This window comes from Myotis lucifugus, unplaced genomic scaffold (assembly GCF_000147115.1).
Source record: "Myotis lucifugus unplaced genomic scaffold, Myoluc2.0 scaffold_371, whole genome shotgun sequence".
Classification (NCBI taxonomy): Eukaryota; Metazoa; Chordata; class Mammalia; order Chiroptera; family Vespertilionidae; genus Myotis; species Myotis lucifugus.
The window spans coordinates 146,759-169,576 of NW_005871419.1; the positions used below are offsets into that span (position 1 = coordinate 146,759).

General features: G+C 44.9%; 1 protein-coding gene across 10 annotated transcripts in view; it reads left to right on the top strand.

Annotated features, from left to right (window-relative positions):
* Positions 1-22,818, top strand: part of CDC14B (cell division cycle 14B) — a 42,642-nt gene that overhangs the window by 17,807 nt on the left and 2,017 nt on the right. For 2 of the 10 annotated variants that reach the window (XM_023765027.1, XM_023765024.1), the window contains exons 5-10: positions 1,085-1,172; positions 1,957-2,187; positions 8,462-8,600; positions 8,768-8,930; positions 9,591-9,688; positions 18,957-19,073. In XM_023765027.1, coding sequence (XP_023620795.1) covers positions 1,085-1,172; positions 1,957-2,187; positions 8,462-8,600; positions 8,768-8,930; positions 9,591-9,688; positions 18,957-19,073 — 836 coding nt within the window. The other 8 variants (XM_023765026.1, XM_023765032.1, XM_023765029.1 and 5 more) reach the window with 8 other exon arrangements.

Sequence of the window (22,818 nt, forward strand, 5' to 3'; positions counted from 1 at the left end):
CCCCCCCGTTTTTACTTCTCTGAATTCAGGATGCATTTTATAATCACCTATGATTCAATGGAATCTAACTGCAGGTTTCTTGTTAAAAAAAACTTCAGATTTCTGTCTTCACTTGAAAATCAGAATACTTGGCAACACTTTCCTCATTCCCATTTAGGCCTGTTAGCATGGAACATGGGCTCGCCAGTTCTTCTCCGTGATAATTAAGTAACTTGGTTTTAGGTTATGGGCCTGGCCTGTGATGTTCAAGCAACTCAGTACATTTCTTACTTAGTCTTAGGTTCACATATACACGCCCAGCAAAACTAACTGATCTTATTTTTATCATTAGTTTTCTTCTTCGATCTCAAGTGTCTCCTACTTTCTGCTCAAGTCCTTGTGTAATCATTTCTATTGTTGTTAAATTTGAATTCTATTTATCTTATAATAATTGTTATGGAAAGGACTTAATAACAGGAAGTAAAGTGTTTTAAATTTCAGTTTTTTTCTAGAGACCTTCAGTGATCTTAGTATACTTACAATTTCAAATTTCCTGGTGGTTTAGTAAAAAATTTTCAGCGACCTTCTTATTAAATAGTTAGCAACATGATGCAGACATGTTTCTACAAATAAAAAGTAAATATCGAAAGTCCCAGAGCCTGAATAGATACTTTTTTCTCCTTTGTTCAATGAGTCAAGATTGCTCATATTGGAAGCCAGTTAGTCATTCAGGGAAATGGAAGTTTCCAGATCACTCCTAATGGAAAAGTTTACTTTTATATTAATTAGTAGCAACTATATGAGAATTTACTTGGATAAAATCATCAAAGTGCTTAGGTATATTTTAGATACCAGCAGTCGGTTGCTTTCTGAAGGCTGACTACCCAAGCAAAAAACACTTAAGAGAAAGCGATTAGGACCAGAAAAAGTCAACTGACTCTTCTCTAGAATATTCAGAGCAGGCTCAAATTTAGTGTCCTGCCTCATCATTTATAAACAGCATTTGTGCTAAAGCAAATGGATTTGAAGTTCAGCAGGCATTCAATATTGAGAAGGGGTGTGGAGAGATTAAGTCTAAAAATGAATCATGCTGGTCTCTTTGCAGAAAGCAGAAAATGGAGATTTAAATTGGATAATACCAGGCCGATTCATTGCCTTCTGTGGACCTTATTCAAGAACCAGACTTGAAAATGGTATGCAAAAATATGGGACCCGGGTAGTTTTCTTATTAAAAGTATCCATCTTTTTTTTTCTTTTTCTTTTTAAGAGGCCTAAGAGTTTAACTAAGGTACTTGATCATTTCAGTACATTATTCTGCCTGGATTTAACTTTATTTAATTTATTTTTTTACACTTATAATCAAAGTAGAGGCCCGGTGCATGAAATTCATGCACAGGGGCCGGGGGGGGGGGGGGGGGTGTTGTTCCTCAGCCGGGCCTGCACCCTCTCGCAATCCAGGACTGCTGGCTCCTAACTGCTCACCTGCCTGCCTGCCTGATAGCCCCTAACTGCTTGCCTGCCTGCCTGCCTGCCTGATCACCCATAACTGCTCGCCTGCCTGTCTGATCGCCCATAACCACTCTGCCTGCCTGTCTGCCTCATCACCCCTAACCACTCTTCTGCCTGCCTGATCGCCCATAACTGCTCACCTGCCTGTCTGATTGCCCGTAACCACTCTGCCTGCCTGCCTGCCTGATCACCCATAACTGCTCACTTGCCTGCCTGCCTGCCTGATCCCCCCCTAACCACTCGCCTGCCTGCCTGATCTCCCCTAACTGCCTCTGCCTCTGTCCCCGCTGCAGCAGCTTCATCCAGAAGGACGTCCGGCTGTCTGGTCTAATTAGCATATTATGCTTTTATTATTGTAGATTGGTATTCAATGTCCAGTCTAGACACTGTTTCCACACAATTACAGATGAAATTGTTACCATTGTTTTCCTTCTGCATTTTACAGCGTTTGGTAATTTCTTCATGTAGGTTACTACCAGCATTCTCCTGAGGCTTACATTCCCTATTTTAAGAATCACAACGTTACTACCATTATCCGTCTGAATAAAAGGATGTATAATGCCAAACAATTTACGAATGCTGGTTTCGATCACTATGATCTTTTCTTTGCGGATGGCAGCACCCCTACTGATGCGATCGTCAAAGAATTTCTGGATATATGTGAAAGTGCCGAGGGCGCCATTGCAGTGCATTGTAAAGGTATGTCTGTAGGGCTGGTTAACGAGTGGTGGGCATGTGTGTGTACATGTGTGAGTATGTTTGTGTATATACCATGGTCATTAGATGATGTGCTAGGACACACGAAGCTGCTTTTGTGGTTACAGAAGGTTTTTTTTTTTTTTAAGTTGCTTGTTTTTAGATTTTTTTAATTGATTTCACAGGGAGGAAGGGACAGGAAGAAAGAGATAAAAACATTGATGATAGAGAAACATCAATCAGCTGCATCCTGTATGCCCCCTACTGGGGGTCGAGCCCAAAGCCCGGGCATGTGCCCTGGCATGAAATGGCACCCACCAGCTTTTGGTGCCCGGGAGGGGGTGCCCAACCAACTGAGTCACATTGGCTGGGCATAAGTTGCTTTTTTCTTAAACCCACTTTATTGTGGTTTTATTGACATAAAAAAGCTCTACATATAAAGAATGCTTTAAAACCCTAATTTCATATGAAAAGTATAGCAAGTTAAATTGTGTTCATAGCCTTACAAAGGCTTATCACATGGAAATGTATTCATTTATTCATCACATAATCTGCTCCATGCCTGCTGTTCGGTAGGCTCTAGGGTATGTCAGTGAGCAGAGCAGACAGATTGTTTGAAGAAATAATTGCTGAAAGTTTCCCAAATTTGAAGAAAGACATGAATGTAAACATCAAAGAAACTCAGGGAGCCCCAAGCAAGATAAACTCTGAGACCCACACCCAGATGCATTATTATCAATCAATCTAAAGTCAGAGGCAAAGAGAATCTTGGAAACAGTAAAACAGAATCAACTTACCACATTCAAGGGACTCCAGTAAGATGTCAGTAGATTTCTCATCGGAAGGTTGATCTATAGGAGTGATTCCCAAAGTGGGCGCTGCCGCCCCCTGGTGGGCGCTGCAGCGATCCAGGGGGGGGGGGGGGGCGGTGATGGCCACAGGTGCATTTGTTTTAACTTTTTTTGTATTACCTTTCTATTCTGAGTTCAATAAATAGTTTCATAATTTCAAACTTCAATGTTTCTAATTTACACCTTTCTTTACTATATTTTACGAAAAAGGTAGAAACATTAATACATATATCTTTCTGTTTAATTGCTATTAAAATTTTAAAAAAATTAATTTCCAGGGGGCGCTGAGTAATATTTTTTCTGGAAAGGGGGCGGTAGGCCAAATAAGTTTGGGAACCACTGATCTATAGGGTGTCCCAAAAAATGTATACACAATTTGAATGATTATAAAGTCAGTTTTTATTAACATACAGTTCATTTTTAAAATTTAAAAGAAGCTACAGAATGAATAATATTTTTTGTCAACCCCTGTTTTCAAACTGATGACTGTTCTGGTCCAGGCACTGCTAATAATGTGAAGCAATGGAATCACAAACATCAAGAATCATTTTGTTCAGTATTTGTGTGCCCTTGATTTGTCAACTGTTTCTGGTTTTGTAACATAAACTTTATATTTTATGTATCCCCATAAAAGAGTCTAGTGGATAATTTTTCTTTGTTCAAAGCTTAGTCTGGCCTTACCCGTTATTTTAAATCAGTTAAACCTAAAAAGGAATGAAAATGAAGTGAGTTATCAGCTGTTAAAGTGTGCATACATTTTGGGGGGACATAGGGTGTACACACTGCAAATAATTATAAAGGCAGAGTTTGTTCTTCAACTGTGTTTTCCATTTTCCAGTAGCATTTTAGGATGAAATTCCTTTGTTCAAAGCTTACCTGGCTGAAGAGAAACATCAACTGAGCTCAGCTGTTAGTGTGTGCGTGTTTGGGGACATTTGGTAGTCAGTGCTGAAGGGAAGAGTCAGCCGCAAATCCTGCATCTGGCTAAACCTTTTCTCAAAAATGGGGTGAAATTAAGACATTCCCAGATAACTAAAAGGTGAGGGAGTTTGCTACCACTGGGCTTGACGTGCAAGAAAAGCTAACAGTTGAATGGAAGGACACTAGCTAGTCACTAGAAGCTATCTGAAAAATACAGATCTCTGGTCAAAGTAAATGCATTGGACACTTATAATGGCTGATATTACTGTTACTTAAGCTGTAAACTCTCTAATCAAAAGATGAGATTGGGAGAATGGTTTAAAAAATAAAAGAGAATCAATTTTAGATTCAAAGACGCAAATAGATTGAAAGTGAAAGGATGGGCAAAGGCGATTATACTGATATCAGACAAAAGAGACTTTAATGAAAGGTTATGAGTCAAAAAGGGGCATTATATATTAATAAAGATTCAATACGGTAAGGAAGATAGAACACTTACAAACATTTTACATGTCTAATAGACCTTCAGAATATGGGAAAGAAAATTGGACAGAATTGAAGGGAAAAATAATTGTCCAATACTAGTTGGAAATGTTAATATATCCCACTTTCAATATGGGTAGAAAAACCAGACAGAAGATAAGTAAAGAAATGCAGGACTTGACCACCACAATAAACCAGCCACATCTCCGAGCCTAGGAGCACCCTACCCTGCCCACCAACGGAAGCGCTGTTGTCTCACGTACACGGGGGACATTGATGATGATTGCACAGCAGTGTGAGGTGTTTCAGTGCCACTGGATTGTACACTTGCAAACAGTTAAAACCATCTCCAGAAACTGGCCCCAAAGAAGCATAGGTCTTTGAATTGCCTGACAGAGAATCTAACATGGCTGTCTGAAACGCTCAGTGAGCTAAAAGGAAACTGAGAAGTAAATGAAATGAGGAAAATGATACAGTGGGGCCTTGACTTAGGAGTGTCCCGACTAACGAGTTTTTTGAGATACCAGCTGTCTCTCGGCTGATTTTTTGCATTGAGTTGACAGAGTAATTTGAATTAACGAGCTCCTTAGTGAGCTCGGTCTCAGAACGAATTAAATTCGTAAGTCAAGGCCCCACTGTACATCCACAAAAATGGTTAAAGTGGAAAGTTTTATGTTATATGCATCTTATCACAACTTTAAGTAATGAATAATTTAAACAAAATTCAGCATGGGTTATTTCATGTTTTAAAAATTATAATAAGCAATATAACCTGAGGTGTTCCTTTGGGGTGGTTTGTGGTCCCCAGGTCATTTGGCAGTGTCACAAGGCATTCTTTTGGTTTTCACAACTAGGGGGAGGGGTGTTCCTGGGACAGAGGACTTCAACATACTATGGATTTGGGGGGAAGGAGGGAGAGGAGACACATAATTCAGTCCATAACATTCTACTCTCTGGCCACCCAGTACTCACATTCTCACACATAAATATGACCATTCACTCCATCCCAACAGCCCCCAGAGTCTTAACACATTCCGTGGTCAGTCCAAGTTGAAAGTCTCAGGCCGATCGTCTAAGTCAGCTCTGGGTGACATTCGGAATTCCTCCCCAGCTGTGAGCCTGGGACAGCAGACCAGTCATGTTCTTCCAAAATGCAGTGGTGGGACAGGCATTCGAATTCCGAATGGGAGGAATTAGAAAGAAGAAACGGTGACAGTCTAGACCTCGCAGAGCAAACGCCCTAAATCTTTCAGCTTGAGACGAATGCTCTTCTTTTTCTTTTAATTCTTTCAAAATGTTTTATTTCCATCATTAAAGTAAAATATTGCCAGCAATAAAATTGGAAACCACCAAAAAGTAAAGGGAGTAAAATCAACCATAATCTCAGCATAACAGTGCAACTGCGTTTTATAGATTTATTTCCAGCCTTTTGTTCATCTGTAGGCCTCTGTTTTTGCGTTACAGAAAACCATGCTGTAAACACAGTTCCGCACCCTGTTTTCTCACTCAGTTGTGCAGGGTAGGCAAACCACAGCCCCGCAGACTGTACCTGGCCCACTGCCAGCTTTTGTGCATGAAATGAAGCGGGTTTTACATTTTAAATGGTTAGACAAAATCAAAAGAGGAGTAATTTTTGGTGACATGAAAATTATATGGACTTCCAATTTGTGTCCATAAATTACGTTTCATCAGAACACAGTCATACATATTTATTTATATATTGTCTATGGCTGCTTTTTGCTAAAACAGCAGAGTTGAATAGTTGTAAAAGAAACGGAAAAATTTTGTCAACCTCTGAAATACTGTATCTGAATCATGCTATTCAATTGGCTGCTAAATCTGTCCTTTGAAACTTAGCACACTTTAGGTGCTTAATAAAGGAATTTCTTCCAAACAATTCCGGGAGGGAAGGGGCTAGGACAGCCGTGGGCAAACTACGGCCAGCGGGCCGGATCCGGCCCGTTTGAAATGAATAAAACAAACAAAAAAAAAAAGACCGTACCCTTTTATGTAATGATGTTTACTTTGAATTTATATTAGTTCACACAAACACTCCATCCATGCTTTTGTTCCGGCCCTCCGGTCCAGTTTAAGAACCCATTGTGGCCCTCGAGTCAAAAAGTTTGCCCACCATTGGGCTAGGAGGAGGAGGAGGAAGAGGGTTAGTGATGTTTAGACATGTCTCTTTTCAGGCATCTGCTGGACTTGTTATTCCCAACCAGGGGAAAAGACATCTTCTCCCTGGTCAGTAAGAAGAAAGATGTCTTTCGTCAATCTTTCACGGCTAAATAACAGCTTCTTAGTGTCCTTTGAAAATGTTATTTGAGACCAAAATGATCTTGTTGCCATCACATGAGTCACATCTAATTTTCCCTTAGCTGCGCAGAAGCTTTGGTGAATTTTCCCCGCTTTGGCTTTGGGAAGCTATTCTTTTCCCTTTTTTTATTAAACTTATTGGGGTGACATTGGTTAAACTGATCATATAGGTTTCAGGTGTGGGTTCCTGTGTTACAAGATCTGTGTACTGCATTGTGTGTCCACCACCCGGAGTCAAATGCGAAGAATACTGTCTGGCTCCATTATCTATTCCGGAGGCCCGCAGGGGAGACAGGCCCGCCTCCTTGGCTCTGGTGGTGGCCTTGTCCCTGACGTTATGGACCGTGTAGCCTGGTCCATGCCCCTGGGCCTGGGTGGTGGCAGCCGTGCCCACCTCTGTGTCTATTTCTGGCTTCTGGTGGTTAAATCCATGGGTAATGTCTACGGAGTTGCATGTTCAGCCACACCATTGGTGTTGTCTTCAGAACATGTGTGCTTGCTTTCCGCAGTATGGATAGGCCTAGAATTTTCAAAATGTTTAGTTTCTGGTTCCTTTTTGTTTAAAAAGGTCTTGGATTCATCTCCCTCCGCTCGTATTTTACGTGTTAGTAAGGAGACCCCCGGCTGCACCTTCAACCCTTCGCGCACGGATGATCTCCTTTGCTCACAGTTTTGCTTTCCACAAAGCCTGCGGACACGGTGCAGCCAGGCATATATATAAATAAATATGCCTCTTTCTAACCAGGATGGCCTTTCTTCTAGTTTCCAATAACACGGTCTTCATTTCCACCTGTGTCTGCTCCAGAATCCGTGCTAACGTGCATATTCCTGCCGACAGCTCCTTCAAGGCAGTCTGGGTGTTTTCTTACAGGAGCCTTGAAACTCCTGCAGCCTGTAAATTCCAGTGCCAGAGCCACTCCCGCGCCTTTACGTATTGTTATGGTTATGGTACCAAATCTGTAGCAACGAGGGTTTTCCAGAGAAGCAACCAATAGGACATGTATGATGCATAGAAGGAGATTTAGGGTAAGGAATTGGCTCACACACAAGGGTGGCTGGCAGGCTGGAGACCCAGAGGAGCCAGTGGTGCGTGAAGGCTGGAGGCGGTCTGCTGGAGAGCCCCTCCTAGCTTGGGGAGGCCACTCTTTTTGTTCTGTTCATGCCTTCAACTGATTGAATGAGGCCCACCCACATGGAGGGTAATCCACCTACTCAAAAGTCCACTATTCTCACCCAAATACACCTACCAGGTTGACACATAAAATTATCATCGCAGGGTGAAATAGAGTAGTTTAGGCGAGAGTCAAGGAGGAATAGAGTTTTTAAAAAATCATGTGAAAACGAGTAGAAAAGTACAGTAGAAACGCTGGCGAATGAAGGGGAAAGTTTTGCAAGATTTTAAGCCTGTGTTTTGGGGAATATGATTTTATCATTAAGAGAAAACTCAGAGTAGAAGCACTGTACTTACTGAGAGTCGTCACTTAGAAAGCGATTTTCATTCTTGGCTGTGTGTAGAGTCATTTGGGGGGTTTTAGGAATCTCTGTCGAGGCGGCATTGTGGGACCATTAAATCAGTTCTCTGGAGGTGTTCTGAGACCTCTCCAGGTGATGGCAGTGCGCGCCCGAACTCCAGGACCGCTGTTTGGGGAGGCAGGCCCGCCCCTCGCAGCAGGGACCAGGTCTGATTGGCTTGTTTCCCGTCCTAGCTGGCCTTGGACGAACGGGCACCCTGATAGCCTGCTACATCATGAAGCATTACAGGATGACCGCGGCCGAGGCCATCGCCTGGATCAGGATCTGCAGGCCTGGCTCCGTGATCGGGCCTCAGCAGCAGTTCTTGGTGACGTAAGTAGATGGAAGGCTTTGGCGGTTCCTCGGGAACGCTGGGTCTGGCTACTGATCGGAAGTAGACGTCTTAGTCTCCGTAACGACAGACGGTCTAGGAGGATGACCTTGTTCGTTTGTCTCTTTCTCAAAAAGTGTATTTTGATGCTGTTTAAATGCTCTGACAGGAAACAGTCAAACCTCTGGTTGGAAGGAGACTATTTCCGTCAAAAGTTAAGGGGTCAGGAGAACGGCAAACACAGAGCAGCTGTCTCAAAGCTCCTCTTGGCTGTGGACGACATTTCACTCCATGGGGACAAGCACCACGACGACGAGCAAGAACCTGAGCTGGTAATGGAACCATCCTCGTCACTCTGTTGCTATTTCTTTAAATGCCGTTGAGAACCTTTCAGGGCGCGGAGGAAACTGCAGACCGAGTAATAAAGCACATTTTGAGGGATTATTGTCACATTTTTTATACGTAGAGTCCTCTCTAGGAACTTTCTGCTAAATAGTTAGAACAAGGCGATGTGTCCATGACACTGGAGTTCTTACACACTGGGCACTGGTGGGAGGGGATGCGAAGGAAGCGCTGTCGGTGGCCCTAGTGACCCCCTTCCCGACACCTTGCCCATTTGTGACAGCTGACCTAGGGACCGGTCGTTCCCACGTGGGGAACTGTAGAGAACCAAGCGTTTAGGGGTAGCTGTCCTGTGTTAAGCGATGGTAAGTAGATGGTGAAATGTTAAAAAGCATGTTTTCAATATTGAAAGCCCATTATGCCTCTTCACTGTCAGTGTTTTATAGCAGGAGCGCCATTAGCTTCTGTGTCTGTGGAAGTGAAGGCTGGGTGTCGTGCAACGTGACCTGTAGCTTTATTTCAAAAGCAGCGGCTATTTTAGGGCTCAGCCGGAAGCGGCGTGCGTGCCCCGGGGATGGGCGTAGCTGCTGTGCTTTGCTGCGTGAGCCAGGCAGCCGGGCGGTTGGCTCAGTGTGTTTTTGCTTGTACAGTACAGCGACGACGACGAAGGCTACGGCGTGACGCAAGGAGATAGACTCCGGGCCCTGAAAAGCAGAAGACAGTCAAAAACGAGCGCGGTGCCCCTCACGTGAGTCCGGGCTCCTGGCGGGGCTGGTGTGATCTCGTGCGTGTCTGAGGCCTTCGGGAGCATTTGTCCGGTACATTTCCTCCGTAGTTGCATGTCCCTTGGGCCACTTGGAAATGATTCTAAATTATTTTAAATCGAGTTATTTTAAATAGCCTACGAAGCTCCAGGCTATCCTCTGTTTATCTCCGTCTCCATCCTGACCCTCTAGCCTGTGTATAGGAAAGCTTTAGGAATGCTTTTCCTCTGGAATCATCTCTGGACATCCTCAGGGTGTCAGACCAAGTGTAAACCACAAACAATAGATTTGTCCATAATTATTAAAAATGGTGAGTATCCTTAGACTCACTGCTATGGTGCAGGTAATCTCTTCTACTACGGTAGAATTGAATCCGTGGTGACATGGTGGCTTAATGTCATCATATTACTTGAGGGCAACAATAGATCAAACTATATGTTTTATTTAACTTTTTTGTTTGAGGAATTATATTCAAGTTTCAGAAGAAGGTTTAGCGTGGGAATAGGAAGTATTAGAGTCAGTGAGTGTGTGTTTGTCCACTTGTTGTTGCTTGTGTAAGTGGTAGTTTGGATAAAATCTCGCAGAACATCCAGTATGATTTTTTTTTAAAAAGTAGAATAAAAAACTTAGCCATCATACTTTTTTCCCTAGGGTATTCTCTTTTTTTTTAAATCCTCAACTGACGATAAGTTTTTTATTGATTCTAGAGAGAGAGGAAAGGAGGGAGGGAGAGAGAAGAAGAAAGAGAAACATTGATGTGAGAGAGAAACATTGGTTGCCTCCTGTATGCATCCTGACCAGGAATTGAACCTGCAGACTAGATATGTGTCCTGAGCAGGAATTGAACCCTGCAGCCTTTTGGTGGACGGGGCGATGCTCCAACCATTTAGCCACCCGACCAGGGCTGTAGGGTATTCTTCAGTAGATGCTCCCACCTGTGACACTGGACTTCGTCCTTCCGATAACCTCTCATCGTTGTGGGGCACCCAGTTTCCAGTCCCCTCCCCCTATTCTGTGGTGGACAGAGGCCAGTTATTCAGTTATTAAGCATCTTGTAATATGGTGCATAAGGCGCTAATGACAGTAAATGTTCATGGCAGAGAAGAGGAAGCCTTGTTTTTCGTTAAAAATAGTTCTTCCCTGGTATCTCCTAATAATCTTAACTTCTCACGTAGAATTGCCCCTGAGGCATGTGTTGTGCTGGGCCTCTGCCTCAGGCGTCCTTCCAAGATCCAAGAGAAGAATAGAATTTTCCAGAATAAGGAGCTATGTGAATGGAGGGCATCGGTGTTGACTGTAGGCACCATTTAAGCATTATTTTTGCAATGGGGTTGCCATCAACTAGAATGCTTGTACATTTTATGTAATTTTTCCAAGTGCCATTTTTTAAAATTTCATTAAAAGTCTTTATTTAAAGCTTTATGGGTTATTTTTATTTAGAAACATGATAGTCCTTCCAAATAATTATTCTGAAGCCCATTTTAGACCTGATGGAGGCAACAGGCAGTGCCCAACGCAGAGCCTGTCAGACGTCAGTGTGCACGAGTCTCCTGGGGGAGCTGGGCCCGGCGGGGCAGCGGTCCCACATTCCGGCAGGCTTCCCGGTGCGGCAGGTGCCGTTGCCCAGGCCACGCGTGGGAAGCCCCAGGAAGGGAGATTCTGTGGCTGCTTTTCATCTGCCCGGGTGTTTTGTATTGTTTTTAAGAATCTGCAGCATCTGTTTATTTCTCAACAGCTTATTGCCTTCTCCAGTTGGGATGACAGTTCTGCTTGGTCCAATATTTTGTTAAATAGGGCTTGTGGGAAATTTCCTGTCTCCGAGCCTAGAGTTCAGCTCACTCTTTTCCAGAACATTCGAGGCCATAACTGTCTCTCTTAGCTGATGGGTTTATGGTAAAATAAAAGAAACAGTAAATGAAGACTGACATCCTAAATGTGAAGGTGACACTAGATGCCATTCCTCTCCCCTTGGTGTTTGAGGCCCTGGGGGGAAGCTGAGGGTGCTCAGTGATGGTGAATGAGGAACTGGCGAGGGCGGGGGAGGGGGAGCCAGCCTCGCCCCCACCCCAAAGCCAAACGAGGACCCTGGCCCTTTGCTCTGAAGCACTCTTGGTATAAATTAAAACCAAGTAAAATGGTAAACGTTATAAATGTTAAAAAAAAAACTGGTTCAGGATCCCCTTTCATTATAACCCAAAAATAATGGAATGGCCCCCAAACTGTCCCCCTCATAGGCACAGTTAGCAGGCTTAGAGGCCACACTTTTGAAGGAAAAGGCCAAAGCCCCCCCATTGTGTGCACAGGCCCTGGGACGTTCGGTCAGTCTCAGCACCTTCCCCTCCTGGGCAGCAGCCTGCCTGCCCTCTCCTCTGTTTTTTGAAACCCTATTAAAATCATCTCTTTGTTGCTCTTATCTGTAGCTCTCTTGGCTCTAAAAAAGGAGATCAATTGGAGAATTTTTTCCCCCTTCCCAAATCTTTGTTGTTATTTTAGAAAGAAAAGTCCCCTGAGAGAGTTTTCAACTGCAGTTTAGATTGAGAAACCTGAATTCAGTCCCCGCCTCCGACTGACTCCCCTGTCACCGCCGGCAAGTTATTTTTCTTTGCTATTGGCACTTAAATCCAAATGAAAATACTCATCATAAGGAAAGTTAGTGAGAAACGTGTGATTCTTAAGAGAAAGGTATGGTACGTAAAATACCATTCCAACTACCGGTTTCTATTTTATAGTCAATATTCGGGGAAAGTGGAAGTCATTAGAAATTGTAAAATAGTCATTTTCTCAGAAAGCCTGTGTGACCCTGCCCACCGTGAAGACAGTAGGTCATGTAGCTCCATGGCCTGGAGGTGATCGTCGGGAATGATGGCAAGTACGTGGCTGTCTGTGCTCAAGTAGATTTCGTAGATTTGATAACTTCCCCCGTGCTGCCTATCTCTGCATACTGATCATTTCTGCTAGTTTGTTGTGGTTAAATGAGATGCTTCATGAAGAGGGGAAATGTATCCTACACAGGAATATGCAAAAGTATAGATCTAATTCGCCTTGAAAAGCCTTAATTCCCCCCCCCCCCCCCTTAGCAGTACAGTGTTGATGGGTGTGTTTTTCATCCCTGGAAAATAATTCATATGCCAGGAGCTTCATTAGAGGAGCAAATAAAGGTCGATACGGCAGACACCTGGACCTTCAGGCCATTCTGCCTTTAAGATAACTGTAAGTCAGTAACTACAAGTGAAAATTGGGATCGGTGGGGTCCAGTAGTGCTCCCAGTCACTGATTACATTCTGGGTAACTATTAAGCCTGTAACCTTACCATGCAGCAGGTTTGGTTTGGTTTTTCTTTGCCGGCAGGAGTAAGTGAGAGAGTGTGGTCTAGATTTGGGTTCACGCCCACATAGGATGCCTGGGCCTGGCACCTAGTCTTCAGTGATTAAGATGACAGACATTGATGACGATGTCTGTACAATCTTCATAGTTTGCGCCCAATAGTTTGCACAAAGCAAAGACTCAATGGAGCCTTTTGTTATTGGTCACAGATGTGTCGGTGACCGTTTGGAAATGTAGTTGGAAGGCGTTACCACCCTCCCAACTGTGAGGAGGTCCCTTCCTCACTGCTGGAAGCCAGGCAGGGGAGTAAGAAACACCAAGCTGAAAGCCGAGTTGAGTTGCATGAGAAAAACAACAAAGGAAATGTGTACAGTACAGCAGGTCCTCCAATAACGTCACTTTGTTCATAACATTGATGAGATGCCGTAGGAGATTAACTTTTGTTAATACCAATTAGTCTACGGTAAAATTGGTTTTGTCGTATTTTGTTTTGCATAAAGTTGCAGACTCATCGATGATGTTAAGTGAGGACTTACTGTATTAGTTCATAAGGATAATTGTCTTCTGTCATGTTGTCTGGGTTGCCTGTACTTCTGCAATCCTTGTTTTCAGGATATGCACCTCCTGGGTGATACAGAATATGGCTCCATTGAAGTGAGAGCAGCCCCACTATGCTGTGTCTGCCGCTAATGGTGCCTCCGAGGGGATGGGTGGCGTTAATTATCAGTTGGTTGGTTTTGCCTCCTTTTCCCCTCTGGTTTGGTTCAGTTTTTTGTGTGTGCATAGCGTGCTTTTTGAAGAATTTCAACCCTATAACAACAACTTTGATTTCTGTATCATACAATTATATTAACAGGGGGCAGTTATTGAACTAAAGATTGGGCCTACTCTGTTCTTACCAAGTGTCAAATTAGTTTAATACTGAAGACAGCATTTTTTTGTTGTTGTTAATCCTCCCCCGAGGATATTTTTCCATTGATTTTTAGAGAGAGAGGAAGGGTGCGGGAGAGACAGAGGGAGAGAAACATCGATGTGAGAGAGACACATCAGTTGGTTGCCTCCTGCACATGCCCTTGACCGGGAATCACTGGACGCTCTAACCACGGAGCGTGCCGGCCAGGGCAAGACAGCCTTTTTTCCCAACATAATATAGCAAAACTCCATCCTTGTTTCCCACCCTTTCGCATCATCACAGGGTGTCTAAAATTTACACATGGCTTCATTTATTTATTGTTTTATTTATTTTGGCTTCTCAGTTTGAACATCTGTTCTTTCCCTTCACCCCTTTCCAGATGTTCCCTAGCTGTGCTGACCTCTGCACTGTGTAGTGTTGTCATCTGGTGGATTGTTTGTGACTACATTCTTCCCATCCTGCTATTCTGTCTCGATGGTTTAAGAGCACAGTAGCCATCGGACCCTTTGACAAATAGCTGCTGTGTAAGTGTCCCACCCATTTCTCTACTAGCTCACTGCTGCCGTTTCCCATGATGCATGTTTTTGTCGCTAGCAGCTCTCCTCGCTTTATTGATTTGCCTTTTCTCAAAGGTCCTTTTTCGAAAACTCAACTCATGGTGTGGTGTCAGGGAGGGGGGCCCTTCACTATTCTTTTCATACAAGGGACATTAAAAACAACACACTTTGATTTTTTTGTTGTTTTTTTTTAATGTTTTTATTTATTTCAGAGAAGGGGAGAGGGAGAAATAGAAACATCACTGATGAGAGAGAATCATCAATAGGCTGCCTCCTGCACGGCCCCTTCTGGGGATCGAGCCCGCCCCCCGGGCATGTGCCCTGAATGGGAATCGATCTGCGATCCTTGGCTCCTGAGTCGATGCTCAGCCACTGGCTTTGTGTCTAAGTTGTGCTGACTCTTAACAGATTTCTTGAAGTAGCAATTTCTTTCCCTCTTAAAACTATTTAGTTACTTTGGGGTGCTTTTCTTTCCATTACTCGTCTGTACAACTTTTCTCTAATTTCTAGAGTAAATATTTTTAGCATATCCTTTCCAATCTAGCAGAAGTAAGTTTCGCACTGATTTTCTTCTGTTGGTAAAGATCGGGCTTTGTAGCCGGGAGGTCTCGAGGCCGTGTACACAGCCTCTCGGAGCAGCTGCTTCCCCGCAAGTCTCTGTCTTGAGTTTGCGGAGCTCTCTCCTCGACCTCGCTTCCCTGCCTCCCCTCACAGTCACGTGCAGTGTTCAGAACTGGATGTTGGACGGAGGGAAGCAGAGAAGACTGGAGTCTTGTCTATGTTTGTGTTTCTGCATGACCAGCGCTGCTCCTGCCTTCCTTCTTTCCCCGAAAGCAGCCAAAATGCCTTTCTTAGGGGGACATGGACAGACTCTGTGTTCTCTGGACACCTTTCACCCTTAAATGAACACCGTGCCCGAGAAGAGACGTCTTTCCTGCAGAAGAACGTGCACGAGCTCACCGGGATCTCCAGCCCAGACCCAGCGCAGGCCCGCGGTGCCCTGGCGGCTGCCGAGACCGCGCCCTCTCCCGTCTAGGCCGCCTTCCTTATTCTCTGACATTTTTTCTTTAGCTCATTCAAGGATTTCTCTTCTTGTTCCAACTGGGACCTGGGAGTTTTATTAAGAAATACAAAAGTTCCTGCTAGGACTTCCACCAAAGTAAAATTTCATGGCAACCACCACTCGTGTTTTATGGTTTCATTGAGTGTCTTCAGATGGTGGGGAAGGACTGTGAAACCTAGCAGACTTCATTCTTTTCAAAATTAAGGAAAAGCTGCTTAACGTGTTTCTATTTGTGACCTTTTCTTAAAGTGTGTCATTAAATACGAACTTGTCGCATAGGCTGACACACTGTTTCCAATATAGACGGCCCTTCCCGGTGGTTTTCCAGCGGCAAAGCTGTCTTGAATAGATGAGCTCCAAATGGGTGGCGGCGCTGCTAATAGTACTCAGGTGCTTTGATTGTTTATTTTCCCAGGATAACTTTTAAATGGGCTCCATGAGGCTCTCTTCTTTTTACCATCTAGGAAGGTGTAACCTTTCTCTGTTATTACTAACACTCGCCATTGCACTAGACCCGCAGCAGAGTATCCATTCAGCCTGATTGATTAATTTGGAATTTACAGAAATCAAAGCTTTCAAGGGTAACGATGGGTAAACAATAGAGTCCTCGTAGTTGTCTTTGAGGCAATTGCTCGTGGGCACAGTTGGTGGCGTGCCTGGAGCTGGCGACGCCAAGAACCCCCCCCCCCCCCACCCCCGATTGCTGCGTCAGACTCTTAGTGGGAAGATGCGTCTGGAGTTGCAGGGCTCCGGCCCATCATTTCGAAAGCTCGTTTGGCATCCGTGGTCGACAGCCAGTGTAAATAGTACATAGCTGCACTGATGGACTCTTTTCTTGGAATTGAATGTTTATGTTCAAGGCACTTTTGTGGCTTGATAGTTTTTACTTTACAATATTCCTCAAGTTGCAGATGTCATGTCCAAACTTGGGGAATATTGGGGCTCGGCAGATCCCATAGAGAAGAAAGGGAACTGCAGTGTGGGCCAGAGAGGCTTCTGCTGGGGAGGGGGGCGATGGGGGGAGAAGGTGCATGTGCTGCCTGTTGCTCTGCAAGGTCACGTGATTGGTTTGAAGGTGGGAATGGTTCCTTCTCGCTTAGCTTGGCAGTCTGCCAGCTTATCCCCTGCCAGGTGGTACTGGAGGCTCTCACAGGTAATATCTAAGCGCAGTTGCTGGGTTTTTCCCTCCTCATTGATGCATAATCTACAGATGTAAGAGCTGCTCTATTGTTAATGCAAATAGCTGGTGGCCCGAATCTTTATTAGTGTGACTAATGCATTCTAAATGTCTACCATGCTCTATTTCAAAGTTCCACATCAGTTATTAATATTATTATATTAATTCACATTAATTGTTTACACTAATTTGATAGATACTTTAAAATACCTTTTAAAAAACAAAAAACTTCCCTATCAGCCTAAAATTTGATTTAGCGGTTATTTCTTGTCTTGAATAGTATTGTCAATTTAAGAAATCAGATCTCAAATTTCCTAAGCAGGCGATGCATTGGCCCGTGTTTTCCTCACATTAACAATTGGACGGTGTGGTGGTTGTCCATACTTTGGGCTGTAAGTGGCCTCATTTGAGGAGTTGGTGTCTCACTTTCTCCGTTTGTGGAAATGGAGATAAACCGCCTTGCTCGGCGAGCGCCCTGGGCCTGGGCTCAGAAACGGCAGCGGGAGCACCCTTGGCTGCTTTTTGTTGTTTTATTTTTTCTTTATGAAAAATTCTTGATTCTAGATTCACATCTTTGACAGACACTCCTTTATGTAATCAGAAAAACTTTAAATAAATCCTTTGTTTTCAGGCATAGAATTCATGTGCCAGGGCAGTGGGTGTCTTTAATCGCACAACTGTGTCTGCATATGCCAGCACAGTCAACATTTAGGACAGTGATGGCGAACCTTTTGAGCTCGGCGTGTCAACATTTTGAAAAACCCTAACTTAACTCTGGTGCCATGTCACATATAGAAATTTTTTGATATTTGCAACCATAGTAAAACAAAGACTTATATTTTTGATACTTATTTTATATATTTAAATGCTATTTAACAAGGAAAAATCAACCAAAAAAATGAGTTCGCGTGTCAGAGGTGCGCCATCACTGATTTAGGAGGTAAAACTTTACGAGAAGTCCTGAGTCCAGCATTGGCTCATTGGCGAGGATCAGTTTCCCTCAGTAAGATCGGGGGGGGGGGGGGGGTGTCTCATGAGGCTTTCAGAAACCCTCGATGGACAGCAGCCCGGGGACCACTAGTTTGTTGGAATGGTTTCTTTTTTTAAAATATATGTTTTTTAAATTGACTTTAGAGAGAGAAAGGGAAAGAGTGAGTTAGAAACAACGATGAGAGAGAAACATTGATCGGCTGCCTCCCGCACGCCCCTGACCAGGGATGGAGCCTGCAACCTGGGCATGTGCTCTGACCGGGAACCAGCGACCTCTTGGTTCGTGGGCCAGTGCTCAGCCACGGAGCCACACCGGCCGGGCTGGTATGGTTTCTTTTCACTCTTAAGAGCTGGGTCCAAGTCCGTTGTTATTGGCTGTGTTATTTATGTTTGCATATGAGAGCAGGAAGGTTTTTCAAGCCAGTGTTTTCTCTTAGAAATAACATTGAGTACTTTTCCTAAATGTGGGGGCATACATTTGAGCATTTCAGTCTCTTGAAGAAAAGGAATGTGTATAAAGTCTTTTGATTTTTTCCCTGTGACAACTGAGTGAGGAATACAAAAACACCCCCCACTTGCACGGAGGCTTGATCTCAGGGAGTTCTTTCTCATTCATGAATTTGCCTCCGTATAACTTACCCCCGTAGCATCGCCTCCTGGAGGTTCTCATAGTTTAATTAAATCAAGTATCACAGAATTCAGGCAGTTTCACTTTCTTGTTAATGGTCCTTGGTGATTTAGTAAGTAGTTGTAATCCGAATAAAACTCACATATTGCTTGAACATGGTTTTAAAATGTGAAGTCTTATGTGAAATTGGTATTGATTCCGGGTTTTTATTGCCCTTACTCTCAGCTCTGAGGAGTGAATATTGTCTAGATATTTATATTCACGTTCTATAGAATTTGGGGGGTTTAAATGATTTCTTGTTTTCATGACAGGAATTCTGAGGATTTACTTTTACTTGGGACACAAACATTTGCTTTGCTGATTGATTCTTTGGTGTGGGGCTTGTTGAAATGCCAGGTCACTCGTTTATCTTTGTGTGGCTAACCTTCATAAGGAAATGAGATGCTTCATTTCAAAAGACCTCGATGTAAACATGTGTTTGTGGAAAATCCTACCAATTCTCCATCAGATAATTTGCACTCAGGTGCAACAATGCCTTCCTGTGTCAAGTATTTGGAAATTGTTCAGTGATATAATCTTATTTTTTCCAACTGTTTTCAGAGTAATTCTTCAGTCCAGTGTTCAGAGCTGTAACACATCTGAACCTAGCCTTTCTGGCAGTGCAGGCATTGCTAAGAGAACCACCCGATCTGCTTCAAGGAAAAGCAGTTTTAAAAGGTGAGAAAAGAATCCGAGTCTTCTGAAAAGTTCCAGGCATTGTGTCCAGTTTCACCTTCTGGGGACAGGAATGAAGAGAGGCAAAGGCAGAGGCCCTGTGATGGGGAATTCATCAAATGTGTTTGAGGTGTTGGTCATCCAAGGAAATCTGGACCATTTTAATGCAGGATTTTGTTTAGTTTTGTTTTTCAAAAACGATGTTCAACCCTGGAGATGTGGTCTCTGGGTCATAATGTGGGCAAGCTGAGCCTGTTGTAAGTTCTCAATTAAGAATTCCCAAGGCTCCCTGCCAGGACTCGGGGGACCCTCTCTGTGCCGGTGCTGCAGGATTGTTGGAGAGCTCGCTGCACGTAAGTGTGGTGGACACGCGAGCTTAGTGGGGCTGCGATCCCTCGTGACTCGGGGACTGACCTTGGCCACAGTCCACAGCCACGCGGCTCCTCTTTTCCTCTGAGCCCTGCGTCTTCCCCTCATTACTGAAGGGAGAGGGGGCATGTTCTGCAGCCGCATCCGCTACTCACTGTTGCCTCAGGAGCTCTGTCATGACCGTATCCTATGAACAGGTCCCTCTGGGGGAGGAGCAGGCAGCCCACGGCGTCCTCCCTGGAGCGGAAGGCAGGCAGCTCCGGTGACGTAGCCTGGAGGGGGCAGCCGTGGCCCTGTCCTGGTGCGCTCCTGGCACAGCGAATCCCTCTAACAGGTCACCGGCTTCCCTACCACGTCCTGCACAGATGTCGTGCTTCTTCTTCATTGTTCTGCCCCGGGGTGGGGTTTGGGCCCGAGGGGCCCGTCCGAGGTGCTGAGCGAGGCTCTGGGTGGCGCAGCCGTCGGGTGCTGAGCACTGGCTGGCGACCAGCCGCTCCATGTGTGTTCCTTCTTAAAGGAATTGTTCAGCTCTACCATCTTCGTCTTTGCTGGTCCCTTTAGACAGTTTTCCTGCGTGCTTTTACCATATGAGAATGTGATGGTGCCCCGTACAAGTGTTTGAGAATTGGGCACTGGCTCATGATTTTAGGATTTAAAGTTTTTCATCAGAAAGTTATCAAATATTCATACTAATTCTACATAAGAAGAATATTAGAGAATTACTGACCAAATCCAAAGACTTAAGTACATTATAAAAGCAAAATGTTATTTATATAACAGTAAGAAGGAGGAAATGGTCTAAAGACTGATGAATTATACCAAATGAATATCTAGAATCATGTTTTTAAAGAAAATTTAATGATCTGGATAAATGCTCATGAAGCGATAAATGAAAAGAGCTGTGCACAATTATGAATTATTCAATTTTATAAATGTACGATATACTTTATGTGTATAGAAATCTATAGATGTATAAATATTTACAAACAAATATTTATAAATGTTTATATTTCCATTTGTGTATTTTGAAATAACATATAGGAAAATATGCCAAGATATTACCAGTTAGGACAGTTGAGGATTTTTTTTTTTTTAATCATTTGCTTTTTTCCGAACTTTTCTACAGTGAATGGAGTGAAATGGGAGTGTTTTAACTTGGACACTTTCAGGTGAATTAACTGTTAAAAGTTCAAATAGGGAGCTGTTGGTGGTAGTTGGACATGTTCGAATGGCCGTGCTCTCTGCGGGTCGTGGCTCAGGATCCCTCGCCGCCCGGGTGCCGGGCACCTTCACTCGGCTCCTTTGGATTGTGCGCTGCGGGCCTCAGGGACGGAGTCCAGGAGCCGGGGCGGGGTGCGCCCTGCCACCCTCTCCGCTGAGGGCGTGGCCAGTGACCTAAACGTGTGCTTCTCACAGAGGTGCTGCCTGTGCAGTGAGCACCTCCCCAGTCCCTGGACCGAGGCTCGGAGGGTCTGAGGTCGAGTTCAGACCGAGGTGCCTGACTTACCATTGAAATGGCCCAAGGCCGTGTCCAGGCACCAGGGAGAGCGCTGAAAAGCACAAAGGCTTCTTTTAAGTTTCTGAAATGGACTTTCCAGATTGGGAGGGGCAGGGAAGGGAACCAGTGAGGGTGCACTGGGGTTCGCTGTGTTCCACCACCCCCTTTAGCGGGGTCTCCTTGCCCTCCTGCAGGGCGTGGGCTGGTGCTAGGTCACCTTGTGAGTCCCCTGCTCACCAAAGAAGGACAAATACATCATGTGCAGGTCCCACTCCCAGCTTCCAGGAAGCGATGGCAGCCGAGCTACAGCCGGAAGCTTTACCTACTGAATAGTGTCAGCTTCTGATTGGAGGATGGTGAAGGAATTGATACATTTGTATGTAATCCGATTTAGGACAGAATAATATGAGCTGAGAAGATTCTTTCCTTAGACAACAATATGAAAAGAATAGCACACTCCGGTGCCCGCGGCCCAGGAGCCTGCCTTCTCTCCTGCAGGTCTGTGCTGTTCACGCCGTCCCAGCAGCAGGAGCTTGACTCCGTTCCCGCGTTCTGTTCTGTTCTGTTCTCTTCTGTTCTTAGAGGTTCTGGAGGAGACCTCCCCACACGCACTGCCCACTGCTGCGGCTCTCTTTACTGAGAGTCTCCACAACTCGGGAGAATTTCCCACAAACATGTTAAAGGAGCAGATACCTGACATCCCCATCCTTAGAGCGCTCTGCACCTCGCCTCCTGTCAGAGCTAGAAACCACCTTCACGTCGCTCTTAAATGCAGTGAAGAGTTGGTCCGTTCTCCAGGGCCTCGCATTAACTCGCTGGAGGCCTCCCGGAGGGTCTGGAGAAGGTGGTCACCTGCGTCGCGTGAGGCTGCACGGCTCGCCCACTGGGTGCGTGCTTCCAGCAGCTGACGCTCTTTCTTTGTGGCAGTCTTTTTCTTTTCTTTTTTTAAATCATAACTTCATCCATTTTCCAAGAAAACTGCAGATGCACAAGGGGTTTTCTATTCCAGGTTGCATCCTTGGGGACCATCACTCTCTGCTCCACCTGCCAAACCTACCGAATGCTCATTGCTCTGGGGGACCCTGGGCCCCAACATCCTGCCGCGAGGGCTCCTCCCTCGGCCCTGAAACCGTGCTCTTCACCGCCCTTCGCGGGAGGGCTTCCTCTTGCCTTTTGGCTTAAGTCTTCTCATTTGTGACTCTTGCCATCGTCACACCTGTCCCTGCTTCTGGTCCGTTAGCGTCTCAGGTCCCAGTGACTGTTCACCACCTCGGGGCTTTCATTTTTTATGACCACCATCATCTCCACACGTGCATCCGTGTAGAAGGCCAGAGTGTTATGTCTCAATGTTCTTGTGTGTAAATGCTGGTGACCCTTTTAAGACATTAATCTCCCTTTGAAATTCCAGATGCTTTCCCCTTGCGAGCAGCCCTGGACCTTCCTCCTCAGCTCTGCGCTGCCGTCTGGTCTCTGAGAACCCTGACGGGTGTGCGTGAGCTGCTCTGGTAGAGTCGGCCTCCAGTTCAGAATTGGTTTTTCTGACTCTGCTTTTGCGTTAGTTTTTCTCTGAAAGCTGCTATTTAGCTGAAGGTAATAAATTGTGGGAGGAAGCTAGGGAGGTAGCGTGAGGATGAATCAAGGGCAGTGACTGAGGGGCAGCCGGGGTGGTTCTGGCGCCGGTGCCAGGTGGCCCCTGGGGGCTGCACTGCGCTGGGCTGAGCTGGAAGCTGCCTGTGGCGCCCACCGTTCTGTGACCGAATCCCGGCTTTGGGAATAACCGAGTAACACTTCTTTATCTTTTCGCTCTTTTCGCTCTTCCCACAGCCTGGTTCCTCAGAGGGAAAGAAGGAAAGGAGTGCTTTGCAGCAAAATGCCCCTAAG